General features: G+C 40.5%; 1 protein-coding gene across 1 annotated transcript; it reads right to left on the reverse strand.

Moving 5' to 3' along the window:
- Positions 1-1,343: 1,343 nt before the first annotated feature.
- Positions 1,344-8,954, reverse strand: LOC116043156 (T-lymphocyte activation antigen CD80-like). The gene is made up of 6 exons (XM_031289642.2): positions 8,862-8,954; positions 8,459-8,502; positions 4,937-5,275; positions 4,554-4,838; positions 1,894-1,995; positions 1,344-1,594 (listed from the first exon to the last, which is right to left on the reverse strand). Exons 2-6 carry the CDS (start codon positions 8,493-8,495, stop codon positions 1,344-1,346), a joined length of 1,014 nt encoding a protein of 337 aa, XP_031145502.1. The 5' UTR covers positions 8,496-8,502; positions 8,862-8,954.
- Between the last annotated feature and the right edge of the window lie 6,534 nt (positions 8,955-15,488).

The raw sequence follows: 15,488 nt of genomic DNA on the forward strand, positions 1-15,488 counted from the left end.
TGTTAAAAAAATATGACGATTAGCATCTCTAAAGCTCACCAATTAACACATATCTTATTTGTTTAATCTATTTGTTTAACTCATAGACAAAAAGAAATTAAATAATTCCCACTGCCCAATGTGACATCTTTAGATGTCGTGTTTTGTGCAACTAACAAAGATCTAAAGATCTCTAATGTCTAAATTGATATCTAAAGATATTCAATTTATTATCATATATGACAAAGAACATCAAATCCCCTCATTTTGAATAGCACCTTTAACAACAAATGTTTTAATGGGCTTTGACAAAAGAAACCAAATCACATAAAAATCAAACACACATCTTTGTAACAGGGAAAAAATAAAATGGGGCACTGTTAAAGAACAGAAAAACAACAAATGAATGTACATAAAATGAAATTAACAGGTCATACTGTAAAAAGAAGATAAAAGAACAACATCATATAAAAGAAAGTCTACATAAATGTGTTTTAAAAAAAATTATTTAAAATAAGTCACTGATTCAGCAAGTCTTATCTCCTTGGGCAGCTTGTTCCAAAACCAGAGGCGCCCTGAAGAAGAAGGCACGATTACCTCTGGTTTTGAGCCTCGACTTTGGAATGGTTAGAAGGGCCCCGTCTGAGGAACTGAGGTTGCGAACAGGCTTGTATGCATTTCTGACGAGCTTTAAAAGTCATCAGTAAAATGGAAAGGCAGCCAGTGATGTTAGAGTGATGTGACATTGTCTGTTAAAACCAGGAGAAAGCCTGGCTGCTGAGCTCTGGACCAGTTGGAGGCGGGAAAGTGACTCAATATCAGGCTGCGACAATTTTGGAGATGGGTCTGATATGGAGAAAACATTAATGAACAATTTTATTGATACGTGGGATGAATGTAAAGTAAAAAATGACAGCTAAGTTTCAGGCGGTGGGCTTAATGTTACCAGATAGTGAACCAAGGCTGACTGGTGATGGTGTTGGGTGGATTGAACTTATTTTGGATTTGGAGTTGTTTAGTTGGGAGAAAGTGTTGGCCATCCAGCAGTTTACATCTTCGAGGCAGTCTGAGACAGCAGCCAGGCTTCTCCTGTTGCTGGCTCTGAGTGGTAGGTATATCTGTGTGTCATCAGCATAGCAATGAAATCAAACATTCAGTCGCTGGATACTTTGCCGAGTGGAAGCATATACTGCAAATAGAAGAAAAAAATTGGATCTAAAATAGAACCCTGCGGAAGTAGGTAAAGTTGTGCTACAAACCCCTACTCAGAAGCTGTTTGGCGTTTGTGCTTACAGAACTGACTGATGCAATTAACCATTTCTTAAAATAGTTGCCTGTGCTGTTCCAGTTCTGATTGCTGAATCTTATTTGTCTGTCACATTCTGAGGTGTTTCATCTGCTTTTTCATCTCTTTCACCTAACAGTTTTGGTTTCCTGTTATGCATCAGCATCATATCAGCATGAGCATCAGCATGAGCATCAGCATCATCAGCAACAGCATCATCATCTGCATCAGCATCAGCATCAACATCATCAGCAACAGCATCATCATCTGCATCAGCATCATCAGAAGCATCATCAGCAGCCTGCTGTCGATTCTGGTTAGAATTTAGATCTGGAATTAAAGGGAAATTTTTCAGTCATGATGAAAAAACAAAATGGCAGTGTCTACACAGTTGCTAGCACTTCTGCCTCACAACAAGTTGGCTCCGTTTTCCTCCCACCATGAGGACATGCATGCTAGCTACCTAGGACTACAGTTGAAAATTAAAACACACACACACAGTGTTATAATTAAATATTATTATTATAATATATAATTAAATATTATTATATATAATAATAATAATTATTATTATTATATATCCGATTGATGATATATTTAAATAACAATTATAGCAATAAATCACTCACATTTTGTGCACAGGGCACACAGGGCACACAGGGCACACAGGGTAACGAGTGCAGCGACAACTATTACAATAACCGAATGATGTTGCCTCTGCTGGCTCTCACCTGTGAATTAGGAGAAATAACAGAGTAACACATTATTTTACATGCTGCACGAACACTAATTATGCATTTAAACATGAATGTACCACTTGCTTTTCGTGTAGGGCTGCCACTCAGGAGCACTTTAGGACCAACAAAAATCAATTCGTTGCAGGGTTGTGCGGCAGTGGGAAGGGTCACTTAAAAGGCCCAATTGTGCGACATCCTGTTGGCTTCTTTAACCCCCCAATGTAGCACAAGTAGACTTTATATTTCACAGTTATTGTTTTACTGTCAGATTGTTAATAGATCGACGTTTAGGACCGGATGCAATGCATACTACAATTCTTTTAGCTCTCTGAAACAACTAAGACTGGCTATAATTCATTGGAAGTAAGTGTGCTTTCACACCTAAAGTTTGGTGGACTTGGGGTTAAGTTGCAACATTCAGGGACGTCATTAGGCCTATTTTACGGGGGCTGAAGCTACCCCAAAATGCTCCTAAGCCCCCCAAATAATAATAAGAAACATAATAATTAGATTTTTTTTTTTTTTTTTTACAGTGCACTCTGTATCACTCACTGCGTGGAATCAATCTTCCTTCACCATTCATCTGTTGGTGTCGTCGTGCACTGCAGCCTGTTCTATTTTTATTTCATGAACTGTCAACTGGTGGAAATGGCGTGTTTTAGAGAGACGCTGCGGCCGCTTGCACGGTAACGGTATGTGGACGAGCAAGGTAGAGAGTGACAGAAGAGAGAGAGCGCCAGGCAGCATTACAACAAAGCATTAAATCAGAGAAATAAAATGTTGTTTTCGCCGATTTATCACTCGAAATGCAACTGTAGCAAGTATCTCACTATCGTTAACGTTATCCAAATTCATAATTAGAAACAACAAATAATATATCCAGCTACAAAAAAGCCGGAAAGTTGAAAGTTAGACAGAAGTTCAAAGAGTCAATGGCTATCATGTCTCTTTGTATCAAGTCTCTTCTCATTGGTTTAAACTGGCAGCTTTCAGAACGCTGCAGACCGCTGTGTTGCAAGTAGCTGCAGGATTTATCTTGTCTCGTCACAAATCTTTGGTCTGGACTTGCTACCGCACACACAGTGAGTGATACAGAGTCAAATTGTAAGTTGTTGTTAATGACTTTTACTTGCTTCACTTCAGCTACATTTACTTGAGGTAAAGATAAAGGAATATTTTAGTTGGCTATAGAAAACAATAGTCTAGCTAGTGTAAACGAGTGAAATACAAGAAATAGCTCGCCTAGTAAGGTATCCGAAGCTCTCTATTCTTTACCATTAATATAGCCTGCTATCTATATAGTATCAGTCCCTAAATATCATAGTGTCACTGTTAATGCTATTGTACCAGTATATCCTTCAATTTATTTAACAAATGGATACTGGAAGATATTTTAGGAGAGAGAGAGAGAGAGGCACCAAGGCATAGCCTAAACAAAATTATTTCCTGATATTTATTATATATGCTTGATTCTGACCAACTTAACTTTCTGCATTCCTTTGCTGTAATAAATTAAACAAGTATGTAGATGTTGCCTAAATGTAGACTAGGCTATATATGAGCATACATAGATACATACATACGTATACATACATACATACATACATACGTATACATACATACATACATACATACATACATACATACATACATACATACATATATACGTATACATATATACATACATACGTATACATACATACATACATACATACATACATAAATACATACATACATACATACATAAATACATACATACTACAACTTTTATTCATCTCGCCATCAGGTTATTAAATTCAGACATACTTTAAATCCTTGTCAACCATATTGCAACGAGCTAGTTCAGCGTAGCATGCCTGACTGGAGTAGTGTGTTTTTCTTTAGGAGTGGGAAGGGCAGACAGCATGTTGCCTGTTTCGTCATTTGGGCTGCCTTGTTGAGTGCAGCGGCACTGAGAACATTATATTTCACACAATTTAAGCTCTTTTTTAAATATTGAAATAGGATTAGTCCAACGAATCGTTCGGTTTGTAATGCGCACGCACCTAACTGAAAGCCTCGTACCGAACGGTTCAATATGAATACGTGTATCGTTACACCCCTAGTAATTAAATAGTCTTATTTTGACCTGCAACTTATCTAATAGAGAGAGGAATTAGGTATGGTATTACTTTACCACACATTTACAGGGGCAGATAGATAGCGGTTAAGTCTTAGCCTAAAGAAGAACTCAGCAGGAGCACAGTCTGGCCTAAGCCAGCCCCCCGTTTTCAAGCGGACCAGAGTTTGTTTGTTTGATCCGCACCAGAGTTCGGATGAGCTTTCACATCTGCCCAAACCAACCGGACTATCCAACCAAACGCTCCAGGGTTCGTTTTAAACGGACCAAACGAGGTAGGTGTGAAAGCAACCTAAGTTTTGTTACAGTTTATTATTAGTTATTTGTGTTAACTCAAACTGTATTGTTTTAATTAATTATACTAAACACTTAATTAATTAACTCTGAGTAACGCTACAGCTCCCTCAAAGATGCTTGGAGCTGCTGAACTCACCAGGCACATCGATCTTTGCAGTTTTCCCAATGGTCCGGGTGGAGTGAGTGTTGTAGATAAGGCAGGTTACAGACTGTAAATCCTTCACGCTGACAGAGCTATGGACAGAGAAGGTTTCCTCTGTTGGATCCTGCAACAGTTCCGTCAGAGCACCCTGCAGCTGTGCAGAGCCGGATTTGTTTTGACCCGTCCATGACACTCTAGGTTCAGGGTAACCTCCACGTGCACTGCAGGTTGCACGCTTTGCTGTCTCGTTAACTGTCAGGACTAGATCTTGGTATGGAGCTGTGAGTGTGACAGAATTAACAACGTTTACAGACTAGAGACATTTATACACTTTTATACAATATTTTGGTTTGGAAGAAAGAAGCTACTTTGCTAACCTGAAACCTGCAATGTGGATTTACAGCATGGTTCACCTTCATTCCAACCAACAATGGCGTAGAATGTTAACTTGTCATCTCCAACTACAACATCGTTAAGTCTAATGGAAATGTTTCCAGAACTAAACTCAGTATTGAAGGCTTCACACCTGTCCCTGTATTTCTCAGGTATTGTTTGTGTTTTCCCACCAGCGTCCCAGAAGAATAAAAAGTTGTGAGACTGTTCCTCCTGCCAGTAAAACCATTTGAGACTCTCAGATGAATTAACTGGTAGGGAACATGGAATCAGGACGGAGCCTCCAACAGTGGCATGCAGAGGTATCTGGCCCATGATGGGTGCTAGAAGAGAGAACATATTAGTCAGCAGAAGGAGAAATGGTAGGTCCCAATTCTGACTCACATTAAAATACTGACAATCTCGCAGCAGAAAACCTGCTATAAGATACTACGACGGCCCCAGCTGTGTCTGTGTGTTTTCTGTTTCCAGGTCTGCAGCGCTGTAGCACTTTAATCACACCTATGCCCAGTGTGCGAGATGCATAGGGCTGTGAATATTTTGGAATGTAACAATCTGAATCTGATTCTTGGGGTCAGGATTCAATTCAAAATTGATTTTCCATTCAAATTCAGTTTTCGGAATCCGCACAGCCCTATTAATTAAAAACCAAAATTAATTCTTGATTCAGTACATAGGGTTGCTAATTTCAGGAATTAGTTTCAAGTTTTTACGTTATTTTTTGTGAGATGCAATAACAATTACAGAAGCAGTCGTTGCCACTGAATATCTTGGGTCTCAGGGTCCTTGCAACAATGCTAATTAAAGTTGTATAAAACAGAAAATTAGTAATTAGTTAAATAATGACAAAGACATGAAATAGTGCAAGTGATAGCAATTCAATCAGAGAATGCACAGGCAGTTTAGTGATAAAAAAAAATCCTGAGTCCTATTTGTCTGAGACAGAGTTAAAATGAGTACTACAACACTGATGGGGGCTATCAAACTGGCAAAGCTAATCGCAGAACGGGCGGGTTGAGAGACAAAACAAAGACAAGGGAATGTGGATGGCTAAAGCTAACACCTTATCTGCTATTAGTACACAGCATTTTTCTCACCGATGTGCAGTCTCTTGCAGAAAAATGGATGAACTGCGTATTACCATTCATGTATGGATTATTTAATTCTCTCTACCAGCGGTAACTCCACATGGCTAATTATTATGCAATTACGTCATCAGACTTTAAGGATGATGTCTTTGTTCTTCATTGTTCTAAACTTCACTCAGTATTTTGATGTCAGGAATATGATTTATTTTATTGACTAGAGCTCAGAGAAATGTCTAGCCCCCGGGCACTGAGTTTTTTTAAAATGGGTCCACCTTAACAGTATAGTTGTTATAGCCCTGCTGTAACCTTTATTTAGTCCCATTCACCTGGGATCAGCTGTAAACAACCCATTTGCATATTCAGTTAAAAGAGCAGTTACCCCTTCCACAGTCACCTCTTGGTCACAAAGCAGACACGTTTTTTAGATTGCAAATTAGTTGTATAAAACAAAGGTGCATGCCAAAACAGTTTTTTACTATAGGAAAGGCAATGTTTTTTCACAAAGGGCAAGCGATGCTTGCGTAAGGCGCGCAGCATCATCAAAGACTGTTCTCACCCCAACCACAGCCTGTTCACCCCACTCCCCCCCGGGAGGCGTCTCAGGTCTCTCGTTTAAGTCCCCCCCATTCTTATTTTTTTCTTATTATATATTCTGCTAATACACTGCACTATATACACTATATTATTCTTACTACTAGTATAATGTCACTGCTACTAGATTGCACATATCTGTACATGTTGTTCATACATTGTTCATATTACACAGCCATATTTATTCTGCTCTTATAACACTGCAATATATTTCTTGTCCTGCCTATGCTCCATGTCTATATTTGTATACCACATTGCAGTTTTCTGCTTTTTTTGCAAACTGCATTTTCGTCGTCTTTGTAGTTGTACTCTGCACAATGACAATAAAGTTGAATCTAATCTAATCTAAAAATAATTCCAGCACACTTCTAAAGTTTTTTCCAACTTGTTTGTTTAACAGTACAGGCCATACTTTGCCTGCTGTGTCAATCATCAAACCTCACCCCTATCAGATATCTGGGAACAGCTGTTTACTGACTGAACAAGTTGGCTTGATGTGGGAAAAAAAACATTGAACAATAAATTGACTAAGGGCGTTTTCACACCTGAAAGTCCAGCCCAAGGTCCTGACCAAGTTCCTGTTTTTGTTACATTGTATACATTTGATCCGGTAAGTTTTGGTTTCACACTGCAGTTATGCAAGCGCAATAAAGATCTAAACGTGACAAAACTACATCCTGCCGTCATCACATACGTGAGCTGTGTCTCTGTGTAGACGGGCTTCTCTCGTATCCTCTCTCTGTGTCGGAGTTTTTTCAACTGACTGCTGCTCTCTCCTACTGACTGCTGCTCTCCCCTACTGACTGCTGCTCTCTCCTACTGACTGCTGCTCTGCTGATCTCTCCTACTGACTGCTGCTCTCCCCTACTGACTGCTGCTCTCTCCTACCGACTGCTGATCTCTCCTACTGACTGCTGCTCTCTCCTACTGACTGCTGCTCTCCCCTACTGACTGCTGATATCTCCTACTGACTGCTGCTCTCTCCTACTGACTGGTGCTCTCCTCTACTGACTGCTGCTCTCTCCTACTGACTGCTGCTCTCCTCTACTGACTGCTGCTCTCTCCTACTGACTGCTGCTCTCCTCTACTGACGGCTGCTCTCTCCTACTGACTGCTGCTCTCTCCTACTGACTGCTGCTCTCCCCTACTGACTGCTGCTCTTTCCTACTGACTGCTGCTCTCTCCTACTGACTGCTGCTCTCTCCTACTGACTGCTGCTCTCTCCTACTGACTGCTGCTCTCTCCTACTGACTGCTGATCTCTCCTACTGACCGCTGCTCTCTCCTACTGACTGCTGCTCTCCCCTACTGACTGCTGCTCTCTCCTGCTGACTGCTGCTCTCCCCTACTGACTGCTGATATCTCCTACTGACTGCTGCTCGCTTGTCAGAGCTTCTTGTATTTGGTTCCGAAAGTCCGAACCATCTAAAAAATTCTTTCACACTATAAACGAACCGGACCGAAACCACCTCTTTTGATCGGACCAAAATTTTGTCTTTTGATCCGGACCGTGTCCGAGGCACCTTTCGCACCTGCAATTTTCGTTCGGACCAAACTGAAAAGTCCGAAAGTCCGAACCAAATGAAGTAGGTGTGAAAACGCCCTAAAGGACAAGTTGATGACAACCAGTCTCTGCTGCCCTGAACTCTTTTCGTCTGTCTGGGAGAAAAAAATCAGGACCATGTCCCAGAAATGATAAAAAAGACCTGATCTGAGTCACCAATCATTTCTGACACTGGTTTGTCGCTATGACTGAAACTGGTTTAACCACTTCCCTGTATGGTGCAGACAAAGAACACGTGAGTAAATACCAAAGTAAATATCTTACCACACAGAAGTAAAATCACAAGGCTGGTAGGAGACATGGCGGTACTGTAAAACACAGATAGACGCTTTAGTGATATTTATGAAACCATGAATGGAGTCTTCTCTGGAATCATATTTCTCTCTTCCTCATGAAACCTGAGCTAGTCTCCAGCAGTTTTACTGTGTCTGATTACCAGTATAACTTCATATTTTTAAACACATAGTATGCAGGGTTATTATAGTAAACTAACGAAAATAAGCAGTGACAATTATTTTGAAACTAAATATAAACTACAAAAAAACAACTAAAAAAAAAAAAACTTGAAGAAACACTAAAACACTAAGACTTCACAGAACTAAATTGCCATGTTAAAAAAAAAATAATAATAATAACATAAAATAATCATTTCAGTTTAGGTTCTTACAGAAATTAAACAGACTTGACATTCCAGGAGATGGCGCTGTGCCGAAATTGCTTCCCATTGGACACTAAAGTAGCTCGAAGCGTTGCGGAGGAAGCATTCCTGGATGGGAGAAAAACGTGCTCTGGTTTATTGGCATTTCTTTAAACAATCACAATTATCTTGGGCGGCGCTAAGCTCCGCACAGACCCACGGTGTCGCTGCAAAATAGTCAAGCGAGAGAAAACTCAGATTGGACAGATAGTCTAGCTAGCTGTCTGGATTTACCCTGTAGAGATCTGAGGAGCAGTTAACCATAGTCCTCAGAAATCAGAATTTCCTGCGGCACTGGATCAATCCCAGTAGTGGAACGTTGTGAATATAGACTATTCGAAGAGGAAACATCAAACATCAAGGCCATTCCTACACAGTTCTCCAACCAGGTATTTTGTATGTAGCTACATACTTCTGAGACATTATACCTGGCTCTGACAAAATATATAAAAAAACTGAAACTAAACTAAAACTAACAAACACACTCTGAAAACTGACTAAAACTAACATAAAATACAAACTAATTGAAAATTCAAAAAAAATATGCAAATTTTGAATAGGGTGAGTAAGTCTTAGGTGCTATTTTAAGAGCCTGGATCATATCTCAAAGCAAAGCATGAATAATTGTTTTCAGTGGTTACTTACTTTAATGCCAATAAATCACCCTCAGTTACTGCAACTCTTATTGAAAAAGATGACACTCCCCAGACCAAATCATGTCCCAACTAAGCACAGCCATCCATCCACTTCTGCTGTAAACCAAAGAATGAAAACAGATACATATCTAGTGCCGGAAAACCTTCAGCGCTGACAACTCCACCTCCTGATTCTCCCTGAACAGGAACAATTAATCTAGTGTACAAAAAATAAGTTTGGTTTTATCACAAAGTAGTTTACAAAATCCCAATTAAAATAGCAGATTAGATTAGTAAATTTAGATTAGGTAGATTAGTAAAATAATAAATTAGATGGCAGATACATTTGGTCTTACTCTCCTCAAAGTAGGAAGGTCGAGTCAGCGCGCACACACCACCCTGGGAGGAGACTGTGGGAGACAGAAAGAGGAGACAGAAGGCCCAGCACCGACAAGGACATGCACTACACACTAATTTCTACACGATTCACTACGGCATATCATGCACAATTCACTCCAATATATCATGCACGATTCACTCCAAAATATCATGCAAGTCACTACAAAATAGCATGCAAGTCACTACAAAATATACAGTGTCGAGGCTACATACACATCACAACAGTGTCACCCGGTGCAGTCTCACCCCAAGGAGGCAGTGTGTCGACACAGACCCAGCCTCGTACAGAGAGAGGAGAGCAACCTGTGTTAAAACTACCATCAACGATATCTCTCAGCAGACCGCTTATAAGTGCAAGCATAGTAATGCATCGACCAAAGCAAATAAACAAAAGAAACAAAATGGTAAAATAACAAAAGTGACTGAACTGGTCCCCCTTTCAGAAAACAAACAAAACACATTAGTGGCCAGTCACAAAGTTACCGTGTCTTGCAAATAATTATTAAAACATTAATAAAAAGAGTAAAATATAAGCCTACTTTGCAAGAACACACAAACTCCTGTAGCACAGTTAATGCGGGAGGAGGGAGTTTCTAATGCTACAGATAAAAGAACACATTGTAAATATCAAAAAGCTCAAACTCAATAAAATACACAGTTGCATGTATATCGTTTACCAGTATTTTCCGGTGCTGCAGAGAAAGCTGTGACCCATCAGAAACTGTGACCGCAGAGGGCGCTGCTGCACATCGTCTGCCTGTGCGTGGTAGACAATGGGGGGGCAAAGAAGAGCGTCTACGCAAACGGCATAAACATAAATACATTACCACTGTAACTGCTTAATAAAGGAGTGAAACTTCAAAATATTGTTTGAGGTAGTTATGCTATCCCTTCACACTAATCTGGACACGTGTTTTATTATTTGGAGTCATCAGAGCCAGTACCTCAGAGGTCACCATATATTATAAGTACAGTAGCAGCCGTCAGAATATGACTCCACTGTAACTGCTTAATAAATGAGTCAAACTTCAAAATATTGTTTTCTGGAGCTTTAAATATTTACAGTAAACCCGGAAAACATGTGTCCAGATTAGTGTGAAGGGATGACTAACTACCCCAAACAACATTTTGAAGTTTCACTCCTTTATTAAGCAGTTACAGTGGAGTCACATATTCTGACGGTTGCTACTTGTCAGATATGGTGACCTCTGAGGTACTGGCTCTGTGATGACTCCAAATAATAAAACATGTGGAGTCGCATATTCTTACAATTTACCCAATGTGCTGGTCCATTCAATATTTAGTTCTTTCTTTTCTTAGAATATGATTATTTTAAATTGTAAATGTAGGTCTAGTGAAAGGTTTTAGGTAGGTTATTACAAATGTAACTTGTGCATGCAGAAAATGTACCTTAATATATTTGATTTACTTTCAGATAAACATATGTTACTATGCCTGAGGTGGTTAATATGGTCACCAGCGGTTTACTCTTTCTCCTTAGGAAGTAATAACAAACCTTGAATAATCATACAGCTTGCACCTGTGGATGTAATGTATTAATGTTTACGCTGTTTGCGTAGACGCTCATCTTCGCCCCCCCCCAAAGGGTCACAGCTTTCGGTGCAACACATGAGCTCTACAGCCACAAGAGCTCATTGGTAGTAACGTAAGAAACTACAGGTTGAAGAACATCCTATAAAAAGTAGCGCGGAAGGATAACATTTGGCTCAAACATTAATTGCTACCACTTACGGCTGGAACAGCTGATAGGCATTACCGTCAGTTTGTCTGGCTATCACCCTAGTGGGACCAAAATCATAAATCAACCTTAAACTGCACTTGTGATTGCTGCCTGAAGATCCAGAAGGGTACGCTACATTTTAAGTACCCTTTATCAAAGTCCAAGTGTTTCTATTGTAAATAACACAAAGTACCAAAGCAGCAAAACATATATTTGCTATATTACACACAGTAAAGTGTCTGTTATAAAAAAAAAAATCATTTTAACAAGAACAGCCTGATATCCTCAATTACCAAAAGAACAGAAACCTGCCCTGCTCAACATGCGGGCAGACTCCACACAAGTTAGTTCAACTTCTAAATAACATTATGCGACATACCTTATTGAGACTAGAATTTTCCCCTTAAATCATCAAAAGCCAATGTGGACTCCTCTTTCACAAGATGGCAAAGCCTCTCTGTAAACAATAAGGGCAGGCAAGCAGGCAGGCAGCCTGGGGCAGCAGCAGCAAAAAGAGAAACACAGAGATAGAGAAAGAGATAGAGAGAGAGAGGGAGATGTGGTAAGGGAATGAGAAAGTAAACTGACAAAGTGTGACTGGTCCAGCAGTCTTCCGAATTCCCACCCTCCCTGACTCACACAGTGCATGAATAACTAGGTCACAGAAGGAGAGGGAGGGAAAGAGGCTGAGGTAGAAAATGAACATATGGGCGACTGGAAGGGTTGTAGCCATAGTTGATTGTAACCACAGTGCAGGGTGTATTTTCATCTTTTTGTCCCTGAACTAACATTCTCTCTTTGTAACACTACTAGGGAGCTGCAGATTCTCTGATAACTCAGTGTTTGTTCATCAACACATCATGCAGACTTCTGACATTGCACATTCTCTTTTTTATGCATTTAAGAAATAGGCTATTGATTATACCCTATAAGAGATATGAATGTGCCCATTGATTAGTACATCAACATAATTCCCAGCTCAAAGTAAAATGCAACGAGCTGATTCATTGCGCTAGGCAGCTGAATGGAAATAGACACATGGCTCAGAAGGAATGGAAGAAGAAAATGTTTGCAAAGTAATGCAAAACATATTGCGAGGGAACGCAAAACTATCCTGGCTCTGCCCTCCTATGTACTTCCGCTCAATTTTCATTTTCTTTCAGTACTCCGTCTGGGTTTGCGGTATGTTTGTAGGTTTTCTCCAGCAAATCTTTACCGGTCCAATCAGTGAACAGAGGGAGTGGCTGAGAATGATGACGTTGAGGTTGTGCGCTAGTTTGAGTTGTAGTTCCGTAATGGCAGCGGAGAAAGATGCGAGCGAAGTCATTTGGTTTGTTGTGGCAACGCTGCCGAATATCCAGAAGTTAAAGCCTGAGCAAGAACAATCTTTGCTGAGTTGTGTTGGTGGCCATGATGTTGTGGCCCTTCTCCCCACGGGGTTCAGGAACAGTTTGATTTTCCAGCTCGCTGTGTTAGTGGTGAAGGAGTTGGCTAAGGCTAACGCTAGCGATGCTAAGCCGACGTCACGACCAAACGTTAGTGATTGGTTATGGCAGATCCAGAGTGGCTCTGGGCAGATCCAATAGTTTTAAACTTCAACAGAGTACCCGCCTTCAAGGAAGTTAACACTAGTCAATGGAGAGTGGCCAGACTCTCTGTACAAATGAAATGTACCAGAGTCTGGTAGGACCAGGCTAATGGACCAGAGTCTGGTAGGACCAGGCTAATGGACCAGAGTCTGGTAGGACCAGGCTAATGGACCAGAGTCTGGTAGGACCAGGCTAATGTACCAGAGTCTGGTAGGACCAGGCTAACGCAAAAGTAGTCCCCTGAAGAAAATCTTGCCGTGATCCTTCCAGGGCTCTGTAGGACTTGTAGGCCGTTATACTGTTGGCTAGTTTACTTTAGAATAAAACATCAGATTTTATAGACTACATGTGTTTAGTGTGCAAAAATCTTAATGTGTAAAGTAACTAGTAACTAAAGCTGTCAGATGAATGTAGTGGAGTAAAAAGTACAATGTTTCTCTCTGAAATGTAGCGGAGTAGAAGTAGAAAGTGGCACGAAAAGAAAAGACTCAAGCAGGGCCGGACTGGGACAAAAAATCGGCCGTGGCATTCTTGGCCCAAGTGGCCCACACCCACCATGATTGGTCAGACACATTCCCTGCAGACAGTCCTCTTAAAATATGTGTGCATTCTATATGAGTTGCTTAGTGTTCTGCATTCATGTGATAGTTTTGGATCCTTCAAGAGGGGTCTCAAGACTTATCTGTTGATCTTACACTTAAATAATGAATTCATTCTTAGAGTTATGATTTGAATATTTATGGTATTTGTTTATTTTTTATTATTATTATTGATATTTGATATTGTATTGCTATTATTGTTATTATTACTACTTTGCTTAATATTGGCTTAGCAACTTTTAAAAACTGTTTACTGTTAATTTTAACTATTGTAAGATTAATATTTTGTCGCTTTGGGCAAAAGTGTCTGCTAAATACAATAACCATAACCCTTCCCAAAAGCTACAATAAAGCTGAGAGTATTATATGCCCTGGAAAAGAGCACCAATACAAGAGAAGCTAATTGTCGCTTGTGTAATAAAGCATCAGAATGAAAGTTTGATTCTTCTTTATTAACGTCCACAGTCTAACAGAGAGCGTCTACGAACACTGAGTTCCCGCTGTACATACATCACCACTTCTGCCTTCAATACCGTGAAAACCCACTCCTAGTATGGTAACACTTAAGGGTCAAAACAGCTAGACAGTACCATTATCTACATCCCCCTTCTTTAGCTGTGGCTCCTGGACATGAGAAACATTAAATCACATACTTCTGCACTAACAGCAGTTTTATAACAGAAATGCAGATATGATCCGGTTTACATAAAAATGAACTCTGTGAGTGTCCCAAAACTGAATGCATTGTCAACAGAATGGAACATTATGCAGATCTCAAAGAACAAAGTATTATTTTTGACATTTTGGATTTAATAGACTTGAACAGCTAGTTCAGTTCATGTATTTTGTATTTGGCTTAGAGACTCTGCCGGACCTAGTGAGATACATGGAAGTGTACTTGAACTGGGTTTTTGGCCTGCAGTTCCACGTGTTGCTGGGATACGCTGGTGGGAGATTTTTCTGGACTGAGTTGTCTCTGACACTGTTCTGATGGTGTTTGTTCAGTTCTTTCAGTCCCTTGTATTTTGTCCATGTTTGCGCTGGGTGTGTATCCTGTTGTGTTCAATTCATCAGTGTATGTGATGTTCTTTGGAGGTTGTGGCTCCATCACTGGCAGGATGTGGCGTCGGTTACACCTGTATTCCTTCCCTTCAGAATCTACCACACATGAGCGTGGCTCATTACACTTTCGCTTCACAATTCCCACTTTGTCATGTGCCCTTTTTGTTTGGAGTCTTACCACCTGGTTTGGTGCCAGGGGGCGTAGTGGTTTGCTGGTCTTGTCGTAGTAGTGTTTTTGTGTCCGCCGCTTCTTTGTTAATTGTGCTTTGATGACGGTCGGGGGTTTTGCAGCTGGTTTCAGCAATTGCTTGCAGACGGGTAGAATAGTTTGAGTGCGACAGGACAACAGCCTTTGTGCAGGTGAACCCAGGGCGTTGTCTCGGGTCATGTTTCGTATGCCAAGCAGATTCAGGTAGAAATCGGTCCCGTCTCTCGCTGTGGTCTCCAACAGTTTCTTTGCACTCCTTACAGCCCTCTCAGTGAGGCCATTGGACTGTGGATACTCAGGACTGCTCGTCACATGCCGGAAATCCCAAGATCGGGCAAAGTCATGGAAGGCCTGGCTACTATAC

This window comes from Sander lucioperca, chromosome 8 (genome assembly GCF_008315115.2).
Source record: "Sander lucioperca isolate FBNREF2018 chromosome 8, SLUC_FBN_1.2, whole genome shotgun sequence".
Lineage (NCBI taxonomy): Eukaryota > Metazoa > Chordata > Actinopteri > Perciformes > Percidae > Sander > Sander lucioperca.